Here is a 20,726-nt window from a genome sequence, read left to right as displayed (position 1 = left end):
TCATGCCAAAGTTAGCCTTATGACTTACGATTTATATGTACACATATCTAGACATCTGTAACTCTGAAACCACCAAGTGATGTACAACTAAAGTAGGTGATGGGAAGTCGTGTTCTTTTGAGCGGAGTCGGATCATTTGTCTCATCATCCACAAGAAGACCTGGCTCTTCATTTACTACTACCCTATTATAATCCATCCAAAGTTAGCGCTGTTATACATATATAGACACACTTGTAACTCTGAAACCACCCAATGAATCCACTAACTTACAAAGTAGTGATAGGGAAGTTCGGTTCTTTTAGGGATTCGGATCATTTGACTCAGCTCACCAGAAGAGCTCTTTTGGTTCACCCTATACCTTTGTAATTCATCCAAATAGTAGCGCTTTATGACTTACGATTTATATGTGTACACATATATAGACACTTGTAACTCTGAAACCACCCAATGAATGTACTAACTTACAAAGTAGTGATGGGAAGTTCGGTTCTTTTTAGGGAGTCGGATCATTTGACTCAGCTCACCAAGAAGACCTGGCTTTTCATTTTACTACTTATCCCTATTATAATCCATCCAAAGTTAGCGCTTGTTATGACATATATAGACACTTGTTACTCTAAACCACCCAAATGAATCCACTAACTTACAAAGTAGTGAGGGTGAAGTTCGTTTCTTTTTTAGGGAGTCGGATCATTTGACTCAGCTCACCAGGAAGAGCTGGCTTTTTTTTGTTTTACCCTCATATATACCTTTTGTAATTAATCCAAGTTTAGCTGCTGTTATGTGACATATATAGACACTTGTACTCTAAACAACCCAATGAATCCACAACTTACAAAGTAGTGATGGGAATTCGGTTCTTTTTAGGGAGTCGGATATTTGACTCAGCTCACCAGAAGACCTGGCTTTTCATTTTACACTTATCCCTATTATAATCCATCCAAAGTTAGCGCGGTTATGACATAATAGACACTTGTACTCTGAAACCACCCAATGAATCCACTAACTTGCTGAGAACTGCTCTGCTACACAAAGTAGTGATGGGAAGTTCGGTTCTTTTAAGGGAGTCGGATCATTTGACTCAGCTCACCAAGAAGAGCCGGCTCTTCATTTTACCACTTATCCCTTTTGTAATTCATTCAAAGTTAGCACTGTTATGACTTAGGATTTATATGTGTACACATATATAGACACTTGTAACCTCTGAAACCACCCAATGAATGTACTAACTTACAAAGTTAGTGATGGGAAGTTCGGTCTTTTTAGGGAGTCGGATCATTTGACTCAGCTCACCAAGAAGAGCTGGCTCTTCATTTTACCTCCTTATACCTTTTGTAATTCATCCAAAGTTAGCGCTGTTATGACTTACGATTTATATGTGTACACATATATAGACACTTGTAACTCTGAAACCACCCAATGAATGTACTAACTTGCTTGTATAACTGCTCTGCTACACAAAGTAGTGATGGTAAGTTCATCAAGATGCCAGGAGCCAAACCCGGCAAGAAAACCAACTCGGTAGGCTGCGGTATTGCCTAGACTGTTACACGTGTACGGTCTGTCTACACTGGGCTGGCACTGGTCACAGGTTCTGTTGCTAGTTCACTGTTAGACTGGACCGTCTGTTCCGGTTTGTCCCTTCGTGCGGATTCTGTCAACTGTGGTTTCAACTGTTAGACTGGACCATGCTCTGGTTCAGACGTGTTCTGTTGCGGTGTTGTAGGTTGCGACTGGGCACTGCTGGTTCAGAGGTTCTGTCGCTGTGTTCACTGTTAGACTGGACAGTGCTGGTTCAGAGGTTCTGTTGCTGTGTTCACTGTTAGACTGGACACTGCTGGTTCAGAGGTTCTGTCGCTGTGTTCACTGTTAGACTGGACACTGTTGGTTCAGAAGTTCTGTTACTGTATTCACTGTTATATTGGACTCTGCTGGTTCAGAGGTTCTGTTCGGTCTATGGAAGGTAGAGGCTGGTTCTAGCTCATTGCTGCAATGCATATTAATGTGGGTGTAATGCACATTCACTGTTGGCTACTGTAAACACCAGTCAGTTTATTGTCAAGTCCCTCCCTCTCTGATCTTACAGTGAAGCAAACAGCACTCTGCTTTCTGTTTCATGAAAACTTAAACACAAGTGCTGATTGCTCAGTTTACTACAGACGTGCTAACCACACCAGCAATACAATTACTCTAATGGGGATCCGCCTGGCAACAGAGAATCATTTTCACTGACAGGTCAAAACTGTTTTAAGGCTCCAAATTAGCTAATTATTTTTAACCACCACATGACTGTTGGGTGGGATGTTTGTATTTTATTTTGAAAATCCCGGCATTATCCAGTGAAGGGTTTGTTTTGTTTTGTTGACTCAGGAACCACACAGAGAGAAATGTTGTGGATCACATGTTTGAAGTTACTTTGTCTTCTTGTTGGCAGACTAAGATGGATTTAATGAGAATTATTTACAGCAGTTTTATTTTGTGTTGATAAGTGTTAAATATCAACCTGGTTTAAAAAGCTACATATGCCACATGTTTAGTATCAAATTAAAGAGGAAGTTATGTGTTTTTTAAAATGAAAATAAATGTCATTGCCAATCTCTTTCTGTTTTTTAAGATAGAGACGTTTGTTGATTGGCTAACTGACTTTTTGACTTGTCACCAAACGGCAATGTCCGTGGCTGTGAAATAAAGCCAACGTAGAAGTACCAAAAACTGCAGTTCCTCTAACGTCCACCTGAGGCTGGCTCCAGAAGTGAGTCAGTCTCCATAAGTCCCCATGTCCAAATGTCCAACTTCACAGCAGAAATAAACATGTTTACAGCCTGGTACACTGAGTGTGTCCCCACATTAACACCACCTCTTGGCTCTTGGCTGACACTGACCCATGTGGGCGACTCTGCCCACATAATGACATCTTTTGAGGTTTCCAAGTTCTAAACAGGAGGACCACTGTCGGTGCTGAGCAGACGGTTGCTATGCAACAATCCCGTCGCCGGCATCATCCAGGTTAGACCCGATTGAAGAGCAGCAGTCCGGTGGAGGAGGTGGTTTGAATCTGCAAGAAGTTCAATTGTTCAGATATGGAGGCCATTTGAGGCATTCACAGTGCTGAGTACCAAAACCTGTATATATCGTTCACAAGTTGGATGGTCCCTCTCTTCTTTAGGCCGGAGGACGCGGCATCCATGATTTCCAAATGTAGACTTGTCATACCGACAGCAGGACAGTTCCACTTCATCTCAGTCCACCTTAAATGAGTTCGGGCCCACAGAAGGAGAAGAAGTTCAAACTCTGGTTCCTTTTCCACCTTCCTACAGTTGAACAGTCACTGTGTGAAGTTACAAAAATGCTCGGACCACGTGTAAAAGGCAGGGGAGGGTTTTCTGAAGCTGTTCCACCATCCGACAAGCAGAGAGCGTGTCCTTTAATGAAACAGAGTGACAGTCACAACATCATCTGAACCTACAGAAGATATCGACATGCTGAGTATGAGCTACAGCTGTTTAAATGTAGAATAAAGAAGCATGAGTCTTAAATCAAAGTACCTCAATAAATGTTGTTTTCATTATGCAAAAATAAAACACTGAAATACTGAACTGGTCTGACTGGCTGCAGGACGGTGAACACTGGGATGATTGTGTCACCTAGTGGTCATTTTCTGTACGACACAGTGTCTCAGTAAGTTTTACATAATGTGATTAAATGCTAATAAGTTTAGAAATTTGCCCCTTTTAAATACATCATCAATGAGGCCATTCATTAGTTCAAATCTAGTTTTAAGACTTTAACTTTGTGTTCACATGTTTGGCCGGGCCATTGATTTAATGCCTTTAAAAGATGAGAAGAATTAATTTTAATTAGGGACATTTTTTATTTAATGATCAGGTTTGGTAAAAATGTTTTTAATTATGGAACATTTTACATGAACATGTAAGAGTTCAGATGTGATTTATGTTTATTGCACCACTTTCAACGTGAAAAAGCATTTATTTATATACACATATATATTTATATTTATATTATATGATCGTAATCATATATTATGTTATATTATTATTATTAATTTAACACATTCGCCTTCAAAACTAAAATAATTATATAAATATATATATATATATATATATATTATATCATCATATGATATTATGTTATTATTAATTAATAATAACAAACAACACATTAATAAACACATTAATAAACACATTCGCCTTCAAACCTCGTGTTTTAAGAATGATTCATGACACTTAAACGCACCGCGCCGGTTCTGAGTTTTACCTGGAGACAGTGAATGCAGCATGGAGACATTTCCCGACCTCTGATTGGTCCGTTTCCTTCTGTTTTGGCCACGTGACACCAGAGATGGCCGCGCGCGACGAAGGCAAAGACGGTACGTCGGTTTGTTTCGAGTTTTTAACAAGAAAGAGCGAACCGGTCCGAACCGGCTTGAACCGGTCTGAACCGGTTTGAACTGACTGAAACCGGTTTGAACCGGTTTGAAGCATGTTAGCACAGCAGCTAGCAGTTTAGCCTTGTAAACAGCTAGCTGTGCTAACATGCTCTGTGTGGTTAACGTTGGTTAAAGTGTTTAACCAACTAAACTAACTAAACTATGAGATATGAAGACTATAAAAGAGCTGCTGTCGTATAATCCCCAAACCTGAGACCTCTGTTAAAATGAACGATACTCTCTGTTCTCCTGTACGGAAGCCCTAAAGGGTCATAACATACATACATTTTATTCCGCCCGTTTTCCTGCGATAACGAGATAATGTTAGAATAAAATATTTACATTTTATGGTGTGACCTGCAGGTTGTGTTGGTAACTCATCACCCTGGTTCCTACAGATCCATAGAGCAGAGACACCGTCAGGGTCAAAAAGTCAAACCCTCTAAAAGTTCAGTACGGATGTTTCGATACGCTCAACTCACGATTTTTTGTTCACGATACGATTTTTTTTTTTTTTAATCAAAATGAGCTACAGACAGATTATCACCAAATAAAATTTATCTTTTTATTTGTAGGAAAAAAAATCTCTCTTTACAGAAACTCTCAAACAGTTTGTGTTCTCTTATAAAAAGTGCAACTTACATGTCAGAGCAGCAGGACACGCCTTCAGCGTGTTTAGTGTTTGTTCTTGTTTCGTCTCCAAACATTTCAAACAGTCACTGAGTTTGAAATACAGATAGTCAGTTTAGATTTTCAGGGTATTTATGGCGACATCAGGCACCTCCGATAAAGCTGAAGCCTTGCTAATGTTTACGTTATCTACAGCAAGGCATGAAGCTCGTTATCACGGGAAAACGGGTGGAATAAAATGTATGTATGTATGACCCTTTAGGGCTTCCGTACTTCTGAAGTGTTTATTCAAGAAATGAAACAGTAGGTGTGTGTGTGTGTGTGTGTGTGGTGCAAAAACAATAAGAAATATACATAAACAAATAAAAAATTTTAAACATCTGAAATAGTAACGAATAAAAACAATGATATAAAATAAACAAGTGCGAATAATGACATATGATGACGAAGTGAGATAAAACACCACACGTGATAAAATGAACAAACTACAGACAGTACTCACTTCTTATGGATGCACGCAGAATATGAAAATATGAAAGGGAGCTGTAAAAGTCCAACTGAACTCGAATGACATGAAGTGCCAGCAGTGTCTCCCAGACCCACAACTGAAAAGAAGAAAAGAAAAAAACACAGCCTGCAAAGGTCTCTTCAATTAAGGCAATTAATTGCCGAACAGTAATTGGTCCAGGCGGTCGTGAGTGGATCTCTGAGTTTAAATGTTGACTCACCTGTTGGTGTGTTCACAGACTTATTCATGAAAACACTGAGGACATCTTTGATGAATACATGACAGTAACATACTATTAAAGATCTGGTTTAAATATTCAGCCTGTAGTGTTTAACACAGGTTCTTCACTCTAACATTCAAACTGTTTTGGGTCTAAATCTTGCTGCGTGCACAAAAGAAGCCAAAGTTCTTAGATCATAAATGTCACATGTTACAAAAAGAGTTTAAAAAGTATTTAAAGCAGCAAAGCTCGAGACTCGGCGTGCGTTGTCTGACCTGTCGTCGTGTCCGTCCCTCAGGTCAGGACAGCATCCTGGAGCCGCTGTGTTTCCCTGAGCAGCCAGCTGATGGCGCCAGCACTCCCAGCCTGCAGGGTCCCAGCACGGAGCTGCTGGTGTGTCTGTTCTGCCCCGAGTCCGTCCCCCTGCTGCAGAAAGACGTCCTCCTCAAACACCTGCTGCTGGAGCACAAGCTGGTCGTCGCCGACGTCAAGCTCATCGCCGACCTCCCGAAGTACGTGACCGACACGCAGCTCGATGTAGATGTGACCTCCTGGTGCTTGTTGTAATCTGACGTGTTTCCTGTCAGGTACATGTTGTACTGGAAGGGAAGATTTCTGGAGCAGCCGGTCACAGATTTCTGCAGCGTGATCAAGACAAACTCCACCGGCCCAGTCGGTGAGTTCATCTACACGCCAACGTTCAAACCATTCACACACACACACACACACACAGCATAAACACCGTCACCTGAATTTGTTTTGTCGTCCTCTTCTGACCTCAGAGAAACAGGAGGACTACTTCCTGCTGTGCGACGTCCTCCCAGAGGACCGAATCCTCCGAGAGAGGCTCCAACAGAAACGACTGGTGAGGAGGAGTCTTTTAATTCTTCTTCTTCTTCTTCTTGTGTGGTGTTTCTCTGACAGCGCTGGTCTTCCACAGGAGGAGGTTCTGGAGCAGCAGCAGGTCGAGAGAGACGACAACAGCTTCCATCATCTCTGCATGTTCTGCAGTGAAGAGTTCACCGGAAACAGGTGCTGCACGGACGTGACGAATGTCACCAAATGATGACTTTGATTTAATTTAAATTCTTCTCTGTTCTCAGGTCGTCTCTGCTGAACCACATGGCCAGAGAACATTCCTTCAGCATCGGACTGCCGGACAACATCGTCTACTGCAAACAGTTTCTGGACACTCTGCAGAGCAAGCTAGACAAGTAAGACGACGTAAAGTATGTGTGACTCGTTATCGAGACAAAGAGGACGAAGCCGATGGCAGCCGGTGGCGATCAGCTGTCAATCATGATTTGTAGCGTCCGATAACTCATGAAAACCAAACTAAGACTTGAACAAACATCAGTGTGAGAAGAACAATCTAAAGCATTCATGTTACTCACTTTCCTTTTCTTCCTCCGTCAGCATCCTCGTCGCTCTCCTCTCCTCTGCCATTATGTCCATATGTAGACGCTGTTCGGTTACACTGCCCAGCTCTGGTTACACATCTTGTCCTCTTGTCAGTCTGCAGTGTTTGTACTGTGAGAAAACCTTCCGGGATAAAACGACGCTGAAGGATCACATGAGGAAGAAAGCTCACCGCCGCATCAACGCCAGCAACCGCGAGTACGACCGCTTCTACGTCATCAACTACCTGGTAAAACTTCAGCTCCACAGATGAGTCGTTTTCCTCCTCGGCGTGTTCGATCTTCACGTGTCTTTATCTTCCTCTCCCTCTCGTCAGGAGCTGGGGAAGACCTGGGAGGAAGTTCAGAGCGAGGACGACCGCGAGCTCGCAGACGATGAAGATGAGTGAGTATCTCCGGAACAGAACACCTCTAAGGAATGATCGCGTGGATTCTGACATCTCTGTACTGTCTGCAGTGATTGGTCGGACTGGCAGGCCCATCCGGTCTCTGCTGTGTGTCTGTTCTGTGATCATCAGTCAGAAACGATGGAGCAGATCTACACTCACATGAAGGTATGGCAGCAAACACCGTCAGTCTTTGTTCTTGGTTTGTCTAAAGTCATCAGGATTCATCCTCTGATGTCTGCGCCACCAAACCAACGACAGAGTTAGGCCTGATGAGTGAGTCTTAACGTGATCAGGACAAAGCGTTCTGGTTTTCACCCGCGAGTGATGAAGACGTCTTTATTTCTAGTTTCTGTCCTTCTGTGTTTGTAGGAAGCTCACGACTTTGATCTCCACAAGCTGAGGACAGAACTCAGTGAGTAGAAACTGACAAACAAAGTCTGAACTGCATCGATATTTGTAAAAATCATTAACCTCGTCCTCTCTTCCCGGGTCAGATCTTAAGTTCTATCAGCAGGTCAAACTGGTGAACTTCATCCGGCGGCAGATCCACCAGAATCGCTGCTACGGCTGCCAGGAAAAGTTCGACTCCAGAGAAAACGTCCTCCGTCACGTCGTGGCTGAAGGTCATGTGATGAAGCTGCCGGACGTGTCGATCTGGAACCAACCGCAGTAGGTTCAGCAAACATGATAGTGCCTGCTTGCATCCCTCAAAGCATGCTGGGCAAAGTTCTTCTATTCATACACTTACTTCTGGTGTGAGTACAACTAATTTAGACGTGGCGTAACCTCGATCTCTCCTCAGGTATTACTTCCCCACGTACGAGAACGACGCCCTCCTGTGCACGCTGTCCGACAGCGACGAAAGTGACGACAAGACTCACAGCGAGGACGTCCCGGTCATCGCTGAAGACATCTCTGACCTCCGAGCGCTAAAACAGACCAGCGTCCTCAACCAGCTGCTGAAGAACAGAAGCTCCTGCAGCTAGACGACGGACAGATTCCTCTTCAGGCCGTGACCTACACAAACCTGCTGAGATGTTTCTTCTGAAGGACAGAACGGCGGTTCCTCTGAACCTTTCAGCACTGACACATCCTCCGTGAAAAATCAAATAATTACACCAACGTTCGCTCCGGACACTAAAAGAATCAAAGTGCAGATTTGTTGGCGAACCTTTCCATTCAGGCAATAAAGAAACATAATGACATGTTTATGGTGAATATTACATTTATTACTTACAACAAGTAAAAAATGTTTTCAGTTATTATTTCAACACTATAACCAGAACTGAAGGTAGGCCTCTCCTGAGCTGATGACAAACTTCACCCCGAAGACGAAGAGGTTTAGTGACGTGAAACTAAACCATCAAACTGCAGCTGCATTCCTGCTTAGGTTGCAAAATTATGGGAATTTTGAAACTTTCCATGGGAATAAATAGGAATTTACTAAATTAAAGGTCGGCCCTTTAACAATGAACTTAAATATATTTTAGCATCATCTTGACTAAAACAACCAGATTTCCTGCAGGTCCACTTGAATATCTGCTCTTCCTCAGTCACATGCACATAGCACACTGCTTACTGCAGGGCTGCTGAGGCCACGCCCCCTACCTGCACAGGTGATCTCTGTACCTGGACCACACTTTAGAGCCCAGAGCACACAGAGCCTGTTGAAGACACATGTGAGCCCGTGGACTACAGAATATTGTTCAATAAAATCATTCAAACTTGATAAACTTACAAATAAATCTGTTTTATTTTGCGTGTTTAGATTTATGGTTGGATAATGATACACTTTGTTTCAATTACCCATATTTTACACTTAATTCATTAATTAATTTCCATAGAATATTTCCAAAATTTCCAACTTCACATGGAAAGTTTCTCCCTGTAGTGACTGTCCTCTGCTGCATTTTTTAAAACACACTAACTGAATTTGGGAAACGTTGCGTCCGGTTCATCGCCTCCTCGGTTTACTTCGCAGCCTTGTTGTTTTTAGCCAGTACGATGTTCTGCGTTGCCTTTCCGAGAGAAACCTGCCGAATGGTGGAACCGAACTGCAGCGTGCTCAGTGTTTCCACCGCGTCGCTCACGTCTGGACTCACATTGACGAACACACAGCACTGCAGAGAAACCAGAGGACACCGCCGTCAGAGACTCCACGTGTCTGAAGTAGACCTGCTTCATTAATAAACCTTCGTTTACACTGTGGCTCAGGGCCAATGGTCGGTTTGGTTTTCATATCACTGAAATATAATTTGGCGATCGTCTGACAAAAGTATTCCTGTTATATAAGATGTTTGGAGACCAATGGAAGGACGAGTGTTAAAGAGTTTGGAAGAAGGAGCTTCAGTGACAGTTACTGCATACAGTAAAGCAAAGGTCACAGCAGTAATGCTTTGTATCTGTGAAACATCTAAAAACATCCAGAGAGTTTCCTCAGGCTCTGCTAACAGCTCAGATACCTTCTGTTAATGCAAAGCTATCTTTATAACCTGGTTACTCTGCTTTAATGAATGAGCAGCTGGGCACAGATTATTTGGGCTGTATTAGAGTCAGTAATGTGAGGCACAATGCAGTGTCGTTCTTGAACGTTCCCTCAAGGTTCCTCTGTGGTTAACCCATCTCACCTGTCGGCATTGAAAGACGGCCTTTACCTTTGCGTCTCCGCTGAGGCAGGGCTGCAGGAGGTGGGTGAGTTTAGAGTTCCTGAACGGGACGTGGAGGGCATTACACTTCAGAGCGCTGAACACCTGAAAGAGAGCAAACCACGACCTTTGACCTTTGACCTGAATCAAAGTCTCTCTGTTTAATAATATTTGCATTTAGACAGAAGGTGTATGTTTGTGCCTGGTGGGGGCGCTGTGTTAAACCCACTAGGTTTAGGCGTTATTCAATCTGAAACCTGCTGTTGCTACAGGTGGAAGATTTACTTCCAACAGGTTTTTGTTTGTTGGTGTTCCTAGATGTTTAAATATACACTATGCTGCGTCTCAAAGTCACCAAACTTTGGACATAACTGACCCGGACGGTTTCACTCAGAACGGTCAAAAAGTTGAGTGAGGAACTCCGGGCACATCTCGAAGAAGAGGGACCACTGGCGTTTAGAAAATGACGGCTGAGGAAGCTGCTGGAGCTGAAGAGGTTTGCAGAGAATACAGTGCAAAATATACAAATGTGAGCTGAACATATGCTTTATATTTTGGCAGTCAAATCTTGGTGCTAATGCTCCGTGCGGTTGCAATTTTGCAAAGAAGAATGAGCGGGTGTGTTCGAATGGTGATGCTCCTCAGCATGTTTACGTGTTTCTAAGTGTTCCAGATCACGTCTGTGGAACCAAACCAGGTGAGCACATTCGTGGGTGTTTGTACCTGTCCAAGTGCTGTCAGTGATTTATTGATGGCGGCTGCCTCCACCAGCCTCTGACCCTCAGCTTCGGTCTTGGAGATCCGTTCAGATCCAGCAAGATCACACAAGGTCAACGTACCACGGGAAGTCAGTCCGGACACTTCATCTGAGCCCTCCACCTCCAGCGCCACCACCAGGTGAGACCGAGAACTGAGGAGGAGGCAGATTACACCATAAAAAATTCTGACTTTTATCAGTTATAGTTCAACGTTAGCCTCAGAGCAGCACCTCTGCGTGTTCATCTTGGTCGAGGCGATCTTTCTGTTCTTTTCGCCCATCTCCATGACGTTGAGGATGTCGGCCTCGGTCTGGACCTGGATCTGGGTCAGTCCTGGGACAGATACTGATTTCCCCTGGACTCTGATGTCCAGAGCAGCGCTGGCGCTTTTGGTCAAAAGGTCGTTCAAACTGTCATTATAAATCTCCAACATTGAAATCTGAAAATAAGAAACATGCAGTGCTGAGAGGAAGTTTTTTAAATTTGGGTGACGTATATATATTTATTTCACCAAAGTTTTTGATTTCCAGAGCTCCACATCACAACCAACGTCACACCTTCAGCGTGTAGGAGACCTTCTCTTTTTCTGCACAAATGCGTAGAAGTTCTCGTATAGACCTGAGGAAACAAACACGCATTACTGGCAGCATGTTACGAGGTAACGCGAGCTGTTGATGAGTAGCTTGGTGCTGTTGTTGTTTTGTCTCCCCTCTGACAGGAAACTCGACCCCTCGGGGTAAACCGACTCTGCTGATCCGATGCTTGGCATATTGATGAGCCGTCGTCAGGTGACACATTACATAATGACATGCAATTAGCCTCATTTGGCCCCTGACAGCAGTTAAATGTTCCAGTCAGGGAGATTACAAACTGCAGAGGGATTTTAAATGTGTTTGGGCGATAAAAGCTTCGTCCTCTCCAGACTTTGTCCTCCCATCCCAACAGTTGTAATGGCTATGTTTGATTTAAGTTGCAGACAATGATCCGGGTTCCAAAGTTTTTCCTTTTCACTGTTGCCAAGTGCTTGCTCATGGTGGGAATTGTTGGGTCTCTGCAAATAATATTAGAAAGAGTATGATCTAGACATGGTAAAGTGGATACGTTGTCGATCAAACTGGTCCTGTATTTCCCAGAAACTGTGGTGGTTTCAGGATGACTTCTGCAGGAAGTTTCTGTCACCAAACTCATCATGCACCAACATTAAATCTGTGTTGAATCCCCACATCAGGTGCAAGTTCACATTTTAAGACCAAAAACTTCAGATTGGGTACGAGGACAGTCAAAGCCTCGGTGTACAGTTTTTAAGACGAAGGATGTTTTGGTGAAATCATCTGTCACACGTCTCCCAATTCTCTGACCTGATGTTGACTCCTGGGTTTTCCTTGCTGCCCATCATGGTGTACGTCTTTCCTGAACCGGTTTGACCGTAGGCCAGTATACAGACGTTATATCCATCCACGCAGGAAGTTATGACGGGAAGAGTTCCTGCAAACACGTCCTCCTGCAGGAAGGATGGAAGATGGAAAAAAGATGCTGCTTGATGTTTCCTCCAAAATCTAAAATAATGAAGAAGACTAGAGATGCCAGTGTTGGACTTCTGGATTCCAGCAGTACTTTTCACTTTAAGTAAACATCATGAAACATTATGTGTCAGTTTTTTAAGTGCTGTTAAAATGAAGCTAAAATAAAAAAGGTCTGCAGATCTTTGCAGCCAGCTGCTTGCCTTCCTTCCTTACAGAGCTGAAGTCATTACCTGTGTGCTGGTCTGAGAGTAGACCTTATCAAATTGGAACTTCTTCTTGCTTCCCTTCTGGACTACCACCACCTCCTGGTCGTCGGTTTTCTCGAGGCAGGAGCTGGAGGCCGTGGTCTTCCTGCAGCGACAAAACACCCGGATGTTTCCCTGGAGCTCCAGCAGCTTGTTGTACAGACTCTTCCTCTCAACCGCCTCCTTCCTGTAGAGGGATCGCAGCTCCTCCACCTCCCCGGCTGCCTCCTGCTCCACCTGGGTCAACTTCCCCGCAGCACCCTTCAGCTCCTCCAGCTGGTTCTTCATGTCGGTCAGCGCCTGGTGGACTGTGGATCGAAGCTGCTTGTTGGAGACATTCAGTTCACGTGTCAGGCGGCTCACCTGGCGGAGTTGATCGGTGTCCACGGCTGGCTTGGTGATGGTTTTGGCAGGTGGGACTGCAGGAGCCCGGCGGTTCAGTAGGGATCGGATCTTTTCTCGTGCTTCCTGCTGGTCGGCCTCAAGCTCAGCCAATTTCTGGTTCAGGTGCTGGACGACTTCGCTTAGGTAGCGTACTTCCCTCGCCAGGTAACTGTTCCTCTGGAAGAGATTGTCCACCTCCTTCTCTTTGGTCTGGAGTTTCTGCCTGAGATCCTCAATGACCCTGTCTCGTTCCAGGAGGGCCCTGCTGGGTTAAAGCGAGATGTTTTGTTTAATGGAGCAACTCCTGATTTAAGTGAAAGTGTTAAGGCATGACACTGAGGTGCAGTAAAGCCTGCTTGTAGACCCCTAATTTACATTACAGATTCAATTATGATGTTGAACACTATTTACACATCCTGTGTACAGCATACATAAAGAAAGAGTCTAAATATAGAGCGGACAATGGCTTAAAATGGCCACGATACTGGTGCTGCTATCAGGATAAACTTTCATACTCGTAGTAAAGATCTAACAGCAGCAACGTTGTTCTTGTATTGTATATACGGCCTAACTAGTCTGCTGTTCTGGTTATACTAGTTCGGATCCCTTTCAATACTAATCTTGCAGACCTGAAGGAGTTGAGGTCGGCGTAGTTGTGATTGCCGCCCGCAGAGGCCTGCAGGAGAATTTCTCCAAACATGGTGAGGTAGACAGAGATGACCTCTTCGGGGTCGTAGTTACACTGTCTGAGTGCTGCAGTAATCTCCTTCTGGTCCACCAGACCTGGCAGGGTGGACTGGAACACAAAACCAAACGCACACCTTCTGCTTTACATTCACACAGGTCATCAGATTCAGACTGGGATTGCTTTTGCAAACAAATGGGACAGAATTTATTCTGATGATTCACTGCAAACAGATGAAAATACAGTAAATCGATATATATATGGATCAATATGATATAGGAACTGAAACAAATCAAGTGGCAACTGTGTCTATAAAGTGAACCTAAGTAAAATCTGCATAGCTGAGAAAGAGCTCAGTCAGTTAACCAGAAACCTGAATTTGACCTCCCATATTTGAAACGTCCTCACCATGACTCGCTGGACTCGAGCTTTGACAAACTCAACATTTATCTCCCACTGCAGAGGCAGCAGCAGCCAGACGCCCGAGTGAGGATCCCAGAACCTGCAGACATTCACCCGCTCCTGGAGAACATTGCAGGGCACGATGAAACAGCAGAACCAGCAATTATGGAACAAAAAGAAACGACAGAAGATGTTTCATGAAGATGTTATATTCCTGATATTATGGCTCCAGATCCTGTCTCACCTCAAACATGTAGGTCATGACGGTTCCTTTGCCCTGGATGTAGATGCTGCCGGTGCGATCGTCCTCCCTGACCGCCGGCTGGCTGCTGGCCGGAGCGTGCGCCTGACCGGAGCTCTAAGGGACAAAATACTGATCACAGTTTCACATTTTGAATCTGTAGTTTGTAGAGAAGCTGATTATAAACAGACAGACCTCATTGTTGGGGGTGAGGAAATGTCCCTGACTGTACCACTCCTTTGGAAATGGCTGCAGGTTCTGGTAAAGACAGGGCAACAATGAGGAGTCGGATATGACAAAAGAATCACACTCGTGTGGTTTGTCTTGGTAAACAAACAGGACCAACGTGAAACAGGCTCTGGATGGTGCTGGACTTCCAAAGCAAATCGAGCTGAAACTTGAAGTTTCTATCTTGTAAGAAAACAAAAAGTATTAGACATTATCCACCCAAGACGGTATTTCACTACATTAGCTAGATAGGGAAGCAGAGAGAGAAGGCACTTAAGAGTTTCTACAGCAAATCCTTAGGCCAAAATGCAGGACATGTCAATAGTAGCATTAGCCAGGTTTATGCATTTTATATGAATTTTACAGAACTCACCTGTTCAAATTATATTAAGGCTTAAAGTTATGCAGAATTAAGAGAGACAATTAGTGGAGTGTCATCTGCATAGCGGTGTTCGTTAAAGCTATGACAGTAAATAACAGAACCCTGGAGCCCAAGAGTGAGAAGCAGACATTCATACATTATGAGAGTGTGTGATATGATTAATAAACGTCACAAAAACTGTGAAATTATGAAATCGGTGTGGTCATAATGTAGAGAAACATGAGCACACGAGACAGACTGCTACGTTTCTACCTGTGACTCGTCGACATAAACTCTGTTCCCATGATGGTTGAAGCAGCTGTAGAGCGTCCCGTTGTTGTGAAGGAAACTCTCAAAATCCAGAGACACTTCTTCACCTTCAGCCACAGTTTCCTGACAACACAGTTTACAGCACAGACAGAGGATTATTATAATTAGTAAAACACTACAGCATGATCGATGATCATCTTAACGAACTAGTAACCAGAACGCTGTGAATGTGTGTAGTGTGTGAAACCTGCACAGAAATCTTAAAGACAAAGTCAAAGTCGTCTTTGTGCTATTTTTAATTTAATATGTGGTTTCAGTGTTTTGCACATCGTCACATTTAGTTTTTTTTACTGATATATCTGATTCTCAGAGAGCTACAAACTGTTGACACTTTAATGCGTCTGACAAAATGTCATTAAAAAAATGACATTTTGTTTTTCTCCACTGGTGCAGACTTCATCAAGCATTATGAATGTTTTTTAGGCGGCCCACTGAGTGTATAATATTAATATTTACTGCAACCGTGAACATGTTTTGTCCAATTTCCAAGTCCATTATATTTTGTTTTTGATTTGCAGTATTTTCTTTTAAATAACCTGAAATGTGAAATATTTAATATAAAAGAAAGTTGAGGCATATTAAATTAAATATATTTTTTCAAATGTTCGATTTATTTTTGATATTTTTTTTTTATATCGTGGTTATTTTAAAAAGAACAGACCACAAACACTAAATTCTCAATATTTGTTAAATCTGTGAATAACTTGAATATTTGTGTTTCTGTTTGTGTCAGATACTAATATTAATATTAGATGACAAACTTACATGACAGTTGTAATATGATCATGTAATGATAACATGATAGATACATTATTGATGTTTGAGTTAATATTTTAAAAAGCTTACAGTAACTGGAGCTGGATTCAGGACAGTTTGTGTTTCTGCTCGTCGAGCTTCTTCTTCTTCTTCTTCTTCTTCTTCTTCTTCTCTTCCCTCACCGTCTTCTTCTTGTTTTTCTTCTCTGTCCTTCGTCTGTTGGTTTCCCTCTTCACTTTTTACAGACTGAATATCCACAGTGTGACTTTGAGGCTTCGCTGAATCCTCGTCTGCCTGAAAACACGACAGAGATTTTCAGCCAAAAACCAGAAATGGAAAAAGTGTTCACAACTTAAAGTAGCAGTACTGTAGTAAAAGTACTCAAGCTACAAGCAGAAGTACTACAAAAGTACAAAGGTGTAGAATGGAACTTTTAATTAATATGTTCATCACTTTAAAGTTGATCTGAATTACTTTAATACCGATATTGATGATATACTGCACCTATAATAATACGTCATCATTTATGACTTCATTTGTTGATTTTTTAAATAATAAACAAAGTTATTAAAGTTGTTAAATAACTGTTGAGGACAATATTTGCCTCCAAAGTATGAAGTAAAATAAAAATACTAAAGATGTGTAAAAGTACTTATTACTTTGCATCTATCTACTATTTACAGCTCAGGTGCTCCACACTGTTCTTCTTCTTGAATGAAATAGACGTTTACCTGCAGGGTGGCGTCGCTCCGCCCCGCAGGTGTGGAGGGCTGGCCGGGTTCAGCCTCGGCCTGTCCGGCTTCCTGCCTCTCCGGTCGGGATGCTTCACTGACGGACGCTCCGCTGCCCATTCCGACATCCACAGACAGACAGACAGGGAGAGAAAGAGGGCAGACAGGCCCAACAGGTGATGACTGCTAGACAGGTGAGAACAGGTGCAATCTGACACACCTGTCCGCGTGACACACAGGCTATGTTACGTCACGGATCAGCAACTTTTAAGTTTTAGATTTAAATTAAGATTTTATGAGTGAGAGTTTGGTTCACAGACAAACAAATATTGATGAGTGTAAATTTAGATTTGTCCTGTTTTATTATAAAAGGAAACTAAAAAAAACAAATTATACATTTCAAATATTACTTTGAAAGAAGTATTTTACTTTACTACTTTTAAAACTTTTGAAAGTTTCTCAGTTTTTCTGTGTTTTTACAAAAAGTTGAAGCTCTTGTTGTTCCAAAGCTTTGTCAGGGTGTTTCCTAATGAGCCAATCAAAGCTCACTTACAGAGCTGCACTGAGAGGAGGAGCAACACTGAAAGAGGAGAAGCTTCAACGTCACATTTCCTCAAATGAAAGTGAAAGTTTGTCAGAGTGTCAGCAGCTGCAGTCGAGACAAGTCTCTCTGTTTGTCTGTGAAGAAAAGTTCAACTGAATCCATCAGGTTCTTCTCAACAAAACAGCAGAATCTCTGTCAAACACTGGTGAGTACACTGCACTACAAAGCTTCTTAAAGTTTGTTATAGCACATACATATATGAGGAAGAAGCTCAATCCAACTGTCACAGAGAAAACATAGCAGATAAACCAGGCCTGCTAAAAGATAACTAGCCTAGATAAGACGGCCTTTGGATTGTCTGAAGTTCAGAGTCCAGGATCTGATTTCATACAGTCATAAAGTTGATGTTTTACAACTTCTACAACTGTTTCAAACTTTGATTAACAGCCTTACAACTTCAATGTTTGTCCCACCTTCCCTGTTTCTGTACTTCCTGCTGTCTGTCTTTGTGAGGCAGTACAGCTGATAATATTTACTGTGTTTCAAGAACTGCTATTACAAGTCTCTCTCTGTTTCTCTGGAAAGAAACATTCAACTGGATTTCTCCACAAACAGCAGAATCTCTGTCAATCACTGGTGAGTACACTGCACTACAAAGACAAAACACACTGACTGAATATTTGCTCATAATTCAGTTCAAAGCAAAAACTTCTTTAAAACATGTTGGACCATGTAAAAATGAACATGTCATAGAAATGTGTCACTTTTGATGAAAAACAACAAATGTACATTTCCAGGTAAAAACCAAACAGTGACTGAACTCCGGCTAGTTAAGGTTAGACACAATGCAGTCACAGCCAGCTTTAGCTTAAGCTGATTCACCAACCTGTTTCCAGTATGAACTCAAAACCTCAGCTCCACTCAGACAGGAAGTTCTATAGAAATACCACCACTGAACTGGACCTCTGAGCTGTCCTTCACTCACAGCATAGTCCAGGAACTGACTGTAGAATGAGCTGTTTTAGTACATCTGAACTGAATACATGCAGACTCAGACTGCAAATTCACTGACAAACATTTTCTCAGTTGGTTCAATATAACAACAGAATCCAGGATGATTTATATTCTACTAATCATGGTGTAATTTCATGGGTGGAGTCACCTGTAATGCTGAGTGCTGAGTAGAGGCGCTGCTGAGCTTTCCTGGCTAGTGATGCAGTGTTGCTGCTCCAGGAGAGGTCCTCAGTGAGGTGCACACCCAGGAACCTGGTGCTGCTCACTCTCTCCACAACAGTCATGGTCGGGGGTGGAGGCTCTCCAGAAGTCGTTTCTCCACATTAAGAGACAGATTGTTGTCTCTTTACCACCCAGCCAGTCGGCTCACCTCGTCCCTGTAGTTTGACTCATCGTTGTTGTTGATGAGTCCCACCACATTAGTGTCGTCCGCAAACTTGACGAAGGAAATGGTGCTGTGTTTTGGAGTGCAGTCGTGGGTCAGCAGGGTGAAGAGTAAGGGGCTGAGCATGCATCCTTGGGGAGCCCCTGTGTTCAGGGTGATGATGCTGGATGCGTTGCTGCCAACCCGGACAGCCTGTCGTCTTCAGGAAGTCCGGCAACCAGTTGCACAGTTGACCCGATATGCAAACTGGTAGGGGTCCAGGGAGGATGGATTTGATGTGCTGCATGACTAACCACTTGAAGCACTTCATGATGATGGGGGTCAGTGCCACAGGGCAATAGTCATTGAAGCAGGATGGAAAGGCCTTCTTTAGAACCAAGATGGTGGTGGTACTCTTGAGGCAGGTGGGGACAACAGCTTGGCTCAGGGAGGTGTTGAAGATGTTTGTGTGAGGACATCTCTGAGCTCCTCTGCACAGTCCTTAACCACACGACTAGGAATGTTGTCAGGTCCTGCAGCCTTGCATCACGGTTTATAGTCCGTGATGGTCTGTATCCCCTGCCACAGGTTCCTTGTGTCTCTGTTGTCAGCAAAGTGGTGGGTTATCCTGCTGCTGTACTGCCTCTTTGCTAGTTAGACCAGCCTCATCACCTGCTTTGAAGGCAGCATTACAGGCTCTGAGTAATCGATGGACTTCCCCCATCAGCCATGGTTTCTGATTGGCCCGTACTGTGATGGTCATCATCAATGCATTTACTGATGTAGGCAGCAACAGTATCCTGAATATTCCTGGATGTTGATGTGATGGTTCATTAAATAATCCAAAGACATGTAATTACAGTTTGTCTTTTCACACTTTCTGTCCTCAGAGTGTAGATATGTCTGCTGCCAGCTGTCTGCTGACTGAAGATCAGTTTCTGTGCTCCATCTGTCTGGATGTGTTCACTGATCCAGTCAGCACACCATGTGGACACAACTTCTGTAAAACCTGCATCACTGAACACTGGAATATTAATGTCCAGTGTCAGTGTCCCATCTGTAAAAAGGTTTTCTCCACAAAACCTGAGCTGCAGGTCAATACTTTCATCTCTGAGATGGCTGCTCAGTTCAGACAGTCAGCTCAACAGAAAGCCAGCAGCAGCAGCTCAGAGCAACAAGTTTCCAAACCAGGAGAAGTTCCCTGTGACGTCTGCACTGGAACCAAACTGAAGGCCCTGAAGTCCTGCCTGGTGTGTCTGGTCTCCTACTGTGAGACTCACCTGGAGCTTCATCTGACAACGTCAGGTCGGAAGAAACATCAGCTGATTGACCCGTGGAGAACCTGGAAGCAGGATGTGTACGAAGCACGATAAACTGCTGGAGCGTTTTCTGTAAGACCGACCAGATGTGGTGTCTGCATGCTCTGCACCTATTCAGACCACAAGAACACTGATGTTGTTCCCTGAAAGAAGAATATGAAGGAAAGAAGACTGAGCTGGAGAAGACAAGGCTGAAATTCAGCAGATGATCCAGAAGAGACGACTGAAGATTGAGGAGATGAAACGCTCAGTGAAGCTCAGTAAGGAAGATGCAGACAGAGAGATAGCAGATGGTGTTCAGGTCTTCACCGCTCTGAAGGAGTCTGTTGAGAGAAGTCAGGCCGAGCTCATCGACACCATCAAAGAGAAGCAGAGAAAGACAGAGGAACAGGCTGAAGGCTTCATCAAAGAGCTGGAACAGGAAATCTCTGAGCTGAAGAAGAGAAGCACTGAGGTAGCACAGCTCTCACAGTCTCAAGACCACCTCCACCTCCTCCAAAGCTTCCCGTCCCTGAACGCTGCTCCACCCACCAAGGACTGGACAGAAGTCAGCGTCCGTCCACCTTCATATGAGGGGACTGTG

General features: G+C 43.4%; 3 protein-coding genes and 1 long non-coding RNA gene across 4 annotated transcripts in view; 2 read left to right on the top strand and 2 right to left on the bottom strand.

Annotated features, from left to right (window-relative positions):
- Nucleotides 1-2,460: 2,460 nt before the first annotated feature.
- On the bottom strand, nucleotides 2,461-4,389 carry LOC113747170 (uncharacterized). Its single transcript, XR_003463410.1, has 2 exons — nucleotides 4,277-4,389; nucleotides 2,461-3,423 (listed from the first exon to the last, which is right to left on the bottom strand). It is a non-coding gene; the product is annotated as an uncharacterized LOC113747170 (long non-coding RNA).
- Nucleotides 4,286-9,120, top strand: znf277 (zinc finger protein 277). Its single transcript, XM_027285897.1, has 12 exons — nucleotides 4,286-4,388; nucleotides 6,105-6,318; nucleotides 6,394-6,482; nucleotides 6,589-6,671; nucleotides 6,747-6,838; nucleotides 6,910-7,020; nucleotides 7,322-7,454; nucleotides 7,542-7,609; nucleotides 7,682-7,778; nucleotides 7,983-8,025; nucleotides 8,108-8,282; nucleotides 8,416-9,120. Exons 1-12 carry the CDS (start codon nucleotides 4,361-4,363, stop codon nucleotides 8,597-8,599), a joined length of 1,317 nt encoding a protein of 438 aa, XP_027141698.1. The 5' UTR covers nucleotides 4,286-4,360; the 3' UTR covers nucleotides 8,600-9,120.
- Nucleotides 9,121-9,210: 90 nt separating this feature from the next.
- Nucleotides 9,211-16,295, bottom strand: LOC104937070 (kinesin-like protein KIN-14E). Its single transcript, XM_027285896.1, has 13 exons — nucleotides 16,262-16,295; nucleotides 15,359-15,478; nucleotides 14,692-14,754; nucleotides 14,500-14,613; nucleotides 14,262-14,375; nucleotides 13,798-13,964; nucleotides 12,770-13,430; nucleotides 12,375-12,517; nucleotides 11,574-11,634; nucleotides 11,247-11,455; nucleotides 10,982-11,168; nucleotides 10,268-10,363; nucleotides 9,211-9,733 (listed from the first exon to the last, which is right to left on the bottom strand). Exons 4-13 carry the CDS (start codon nucleotides 14,515-14,517, stop codon nucleotides 9,584-9,586), a joined length of 1,806 nt encoding a protein of 601 aa, XP_027141697.1. The 5' UTR covers nucleotides 14,518-14,613; nucleotides 14,692-14,754; nucleotides 15,359-15,478; nucleotides 16,262-16,295; the 3' UTR covers nucleotides 9,211-9,583.
- Nucleotides 16,296-17,423: 1,128 nt separating this feature from the next.
- Nucleotides 17,424-20,726, top strand: part of LOC109136697 (E3 ubiquitin/ISG15 ligase TRIM25) — a 3,964-nt gene continuing 661 nt past the window's right edge. The window contains 8 exon segments of the mRNA XM_027284928.1: nucleotides 17,424-17,651; nucleotides 18,032-18,082; nucleotides 19,715-20,166; nucleotides 20,168-20,207; nucleotides 20,209-20,235; nucleotides 20,237-20,285; nucleotides 20,288-20,329; nucleotides 20,332-20,723. Of these exon segments, the coding sequence (XP_027140729.1) occupies nucleotides 17,520-17,651; nucleotides 18,032-18,082; nucleotides 19,715-20,166; nucleotides 20,168-20,207; nucleotides 20,209-20,235; nucleotides 20,237-20,285; nucleotides 20,288-20,329; nucleotides 20,332-20,723 (1,185 nt within the window). The 5' untranslated portion in view covers nucleotides 17,424-17,519.

This window comes from Larimichthys crocea, chromosome XII (genome assembly GCF_000972845.2).
Source record: "Larimichthys crocea isolate SSNF chromosome XII, L_crocea_2.0, whole genome shotgun sequence".
In the NCBI taxonomy this organism is placed as follows: Eukaryota; Metazoa; Chordata; class Actinopteri; family Sciaenidae; genus Larimichthys; species Larimichthys crocea.
Note: the sequence above shows the minus strand (reverse complement) of the source record. Positions and strands in the feature narration are given on the sequence as shown.

Bases quoted from the DNA above. Each gene is read 5' to 3' on its own strand.
- znf277 (XM_027285897.1), top strand. From the start codon at position 4,361: ATGGCCGCGCGCGACGAAGGCAAAGACG. The intron at 4,389-6,104 runs GTACGTCGGTTT...TCCGTCCCTCAG, and splicing joins GCGCGACGAAGGCAAAGACG to GTCAGGACAGCATCCTGGAG. The intron at 6,319-6,393 runs GTACGTGACCGA...GTTTCCTGTCAG, and splicing joins CTCATCGCCGACCTCCCGAA to GTACATGTTGTACTGGAAGG.
- LOC104937070 (XM_027285896.1), bottom strand. The intron at 12,518-12,769 runs GTAATGACTTCA...TCCTTCCTGCAG, and splicing joins ACTCTCAGACCAGCACACAG to GAGGACGTGTTTGCAGGAAC. The intron at 11,456-11,573 runs GTGTGACGTTGG...TCTTATTTTCAG, and splicing joins AGGTCTCCTACACGCTGAAG to ATTTCAATGTTGGAGATTTA.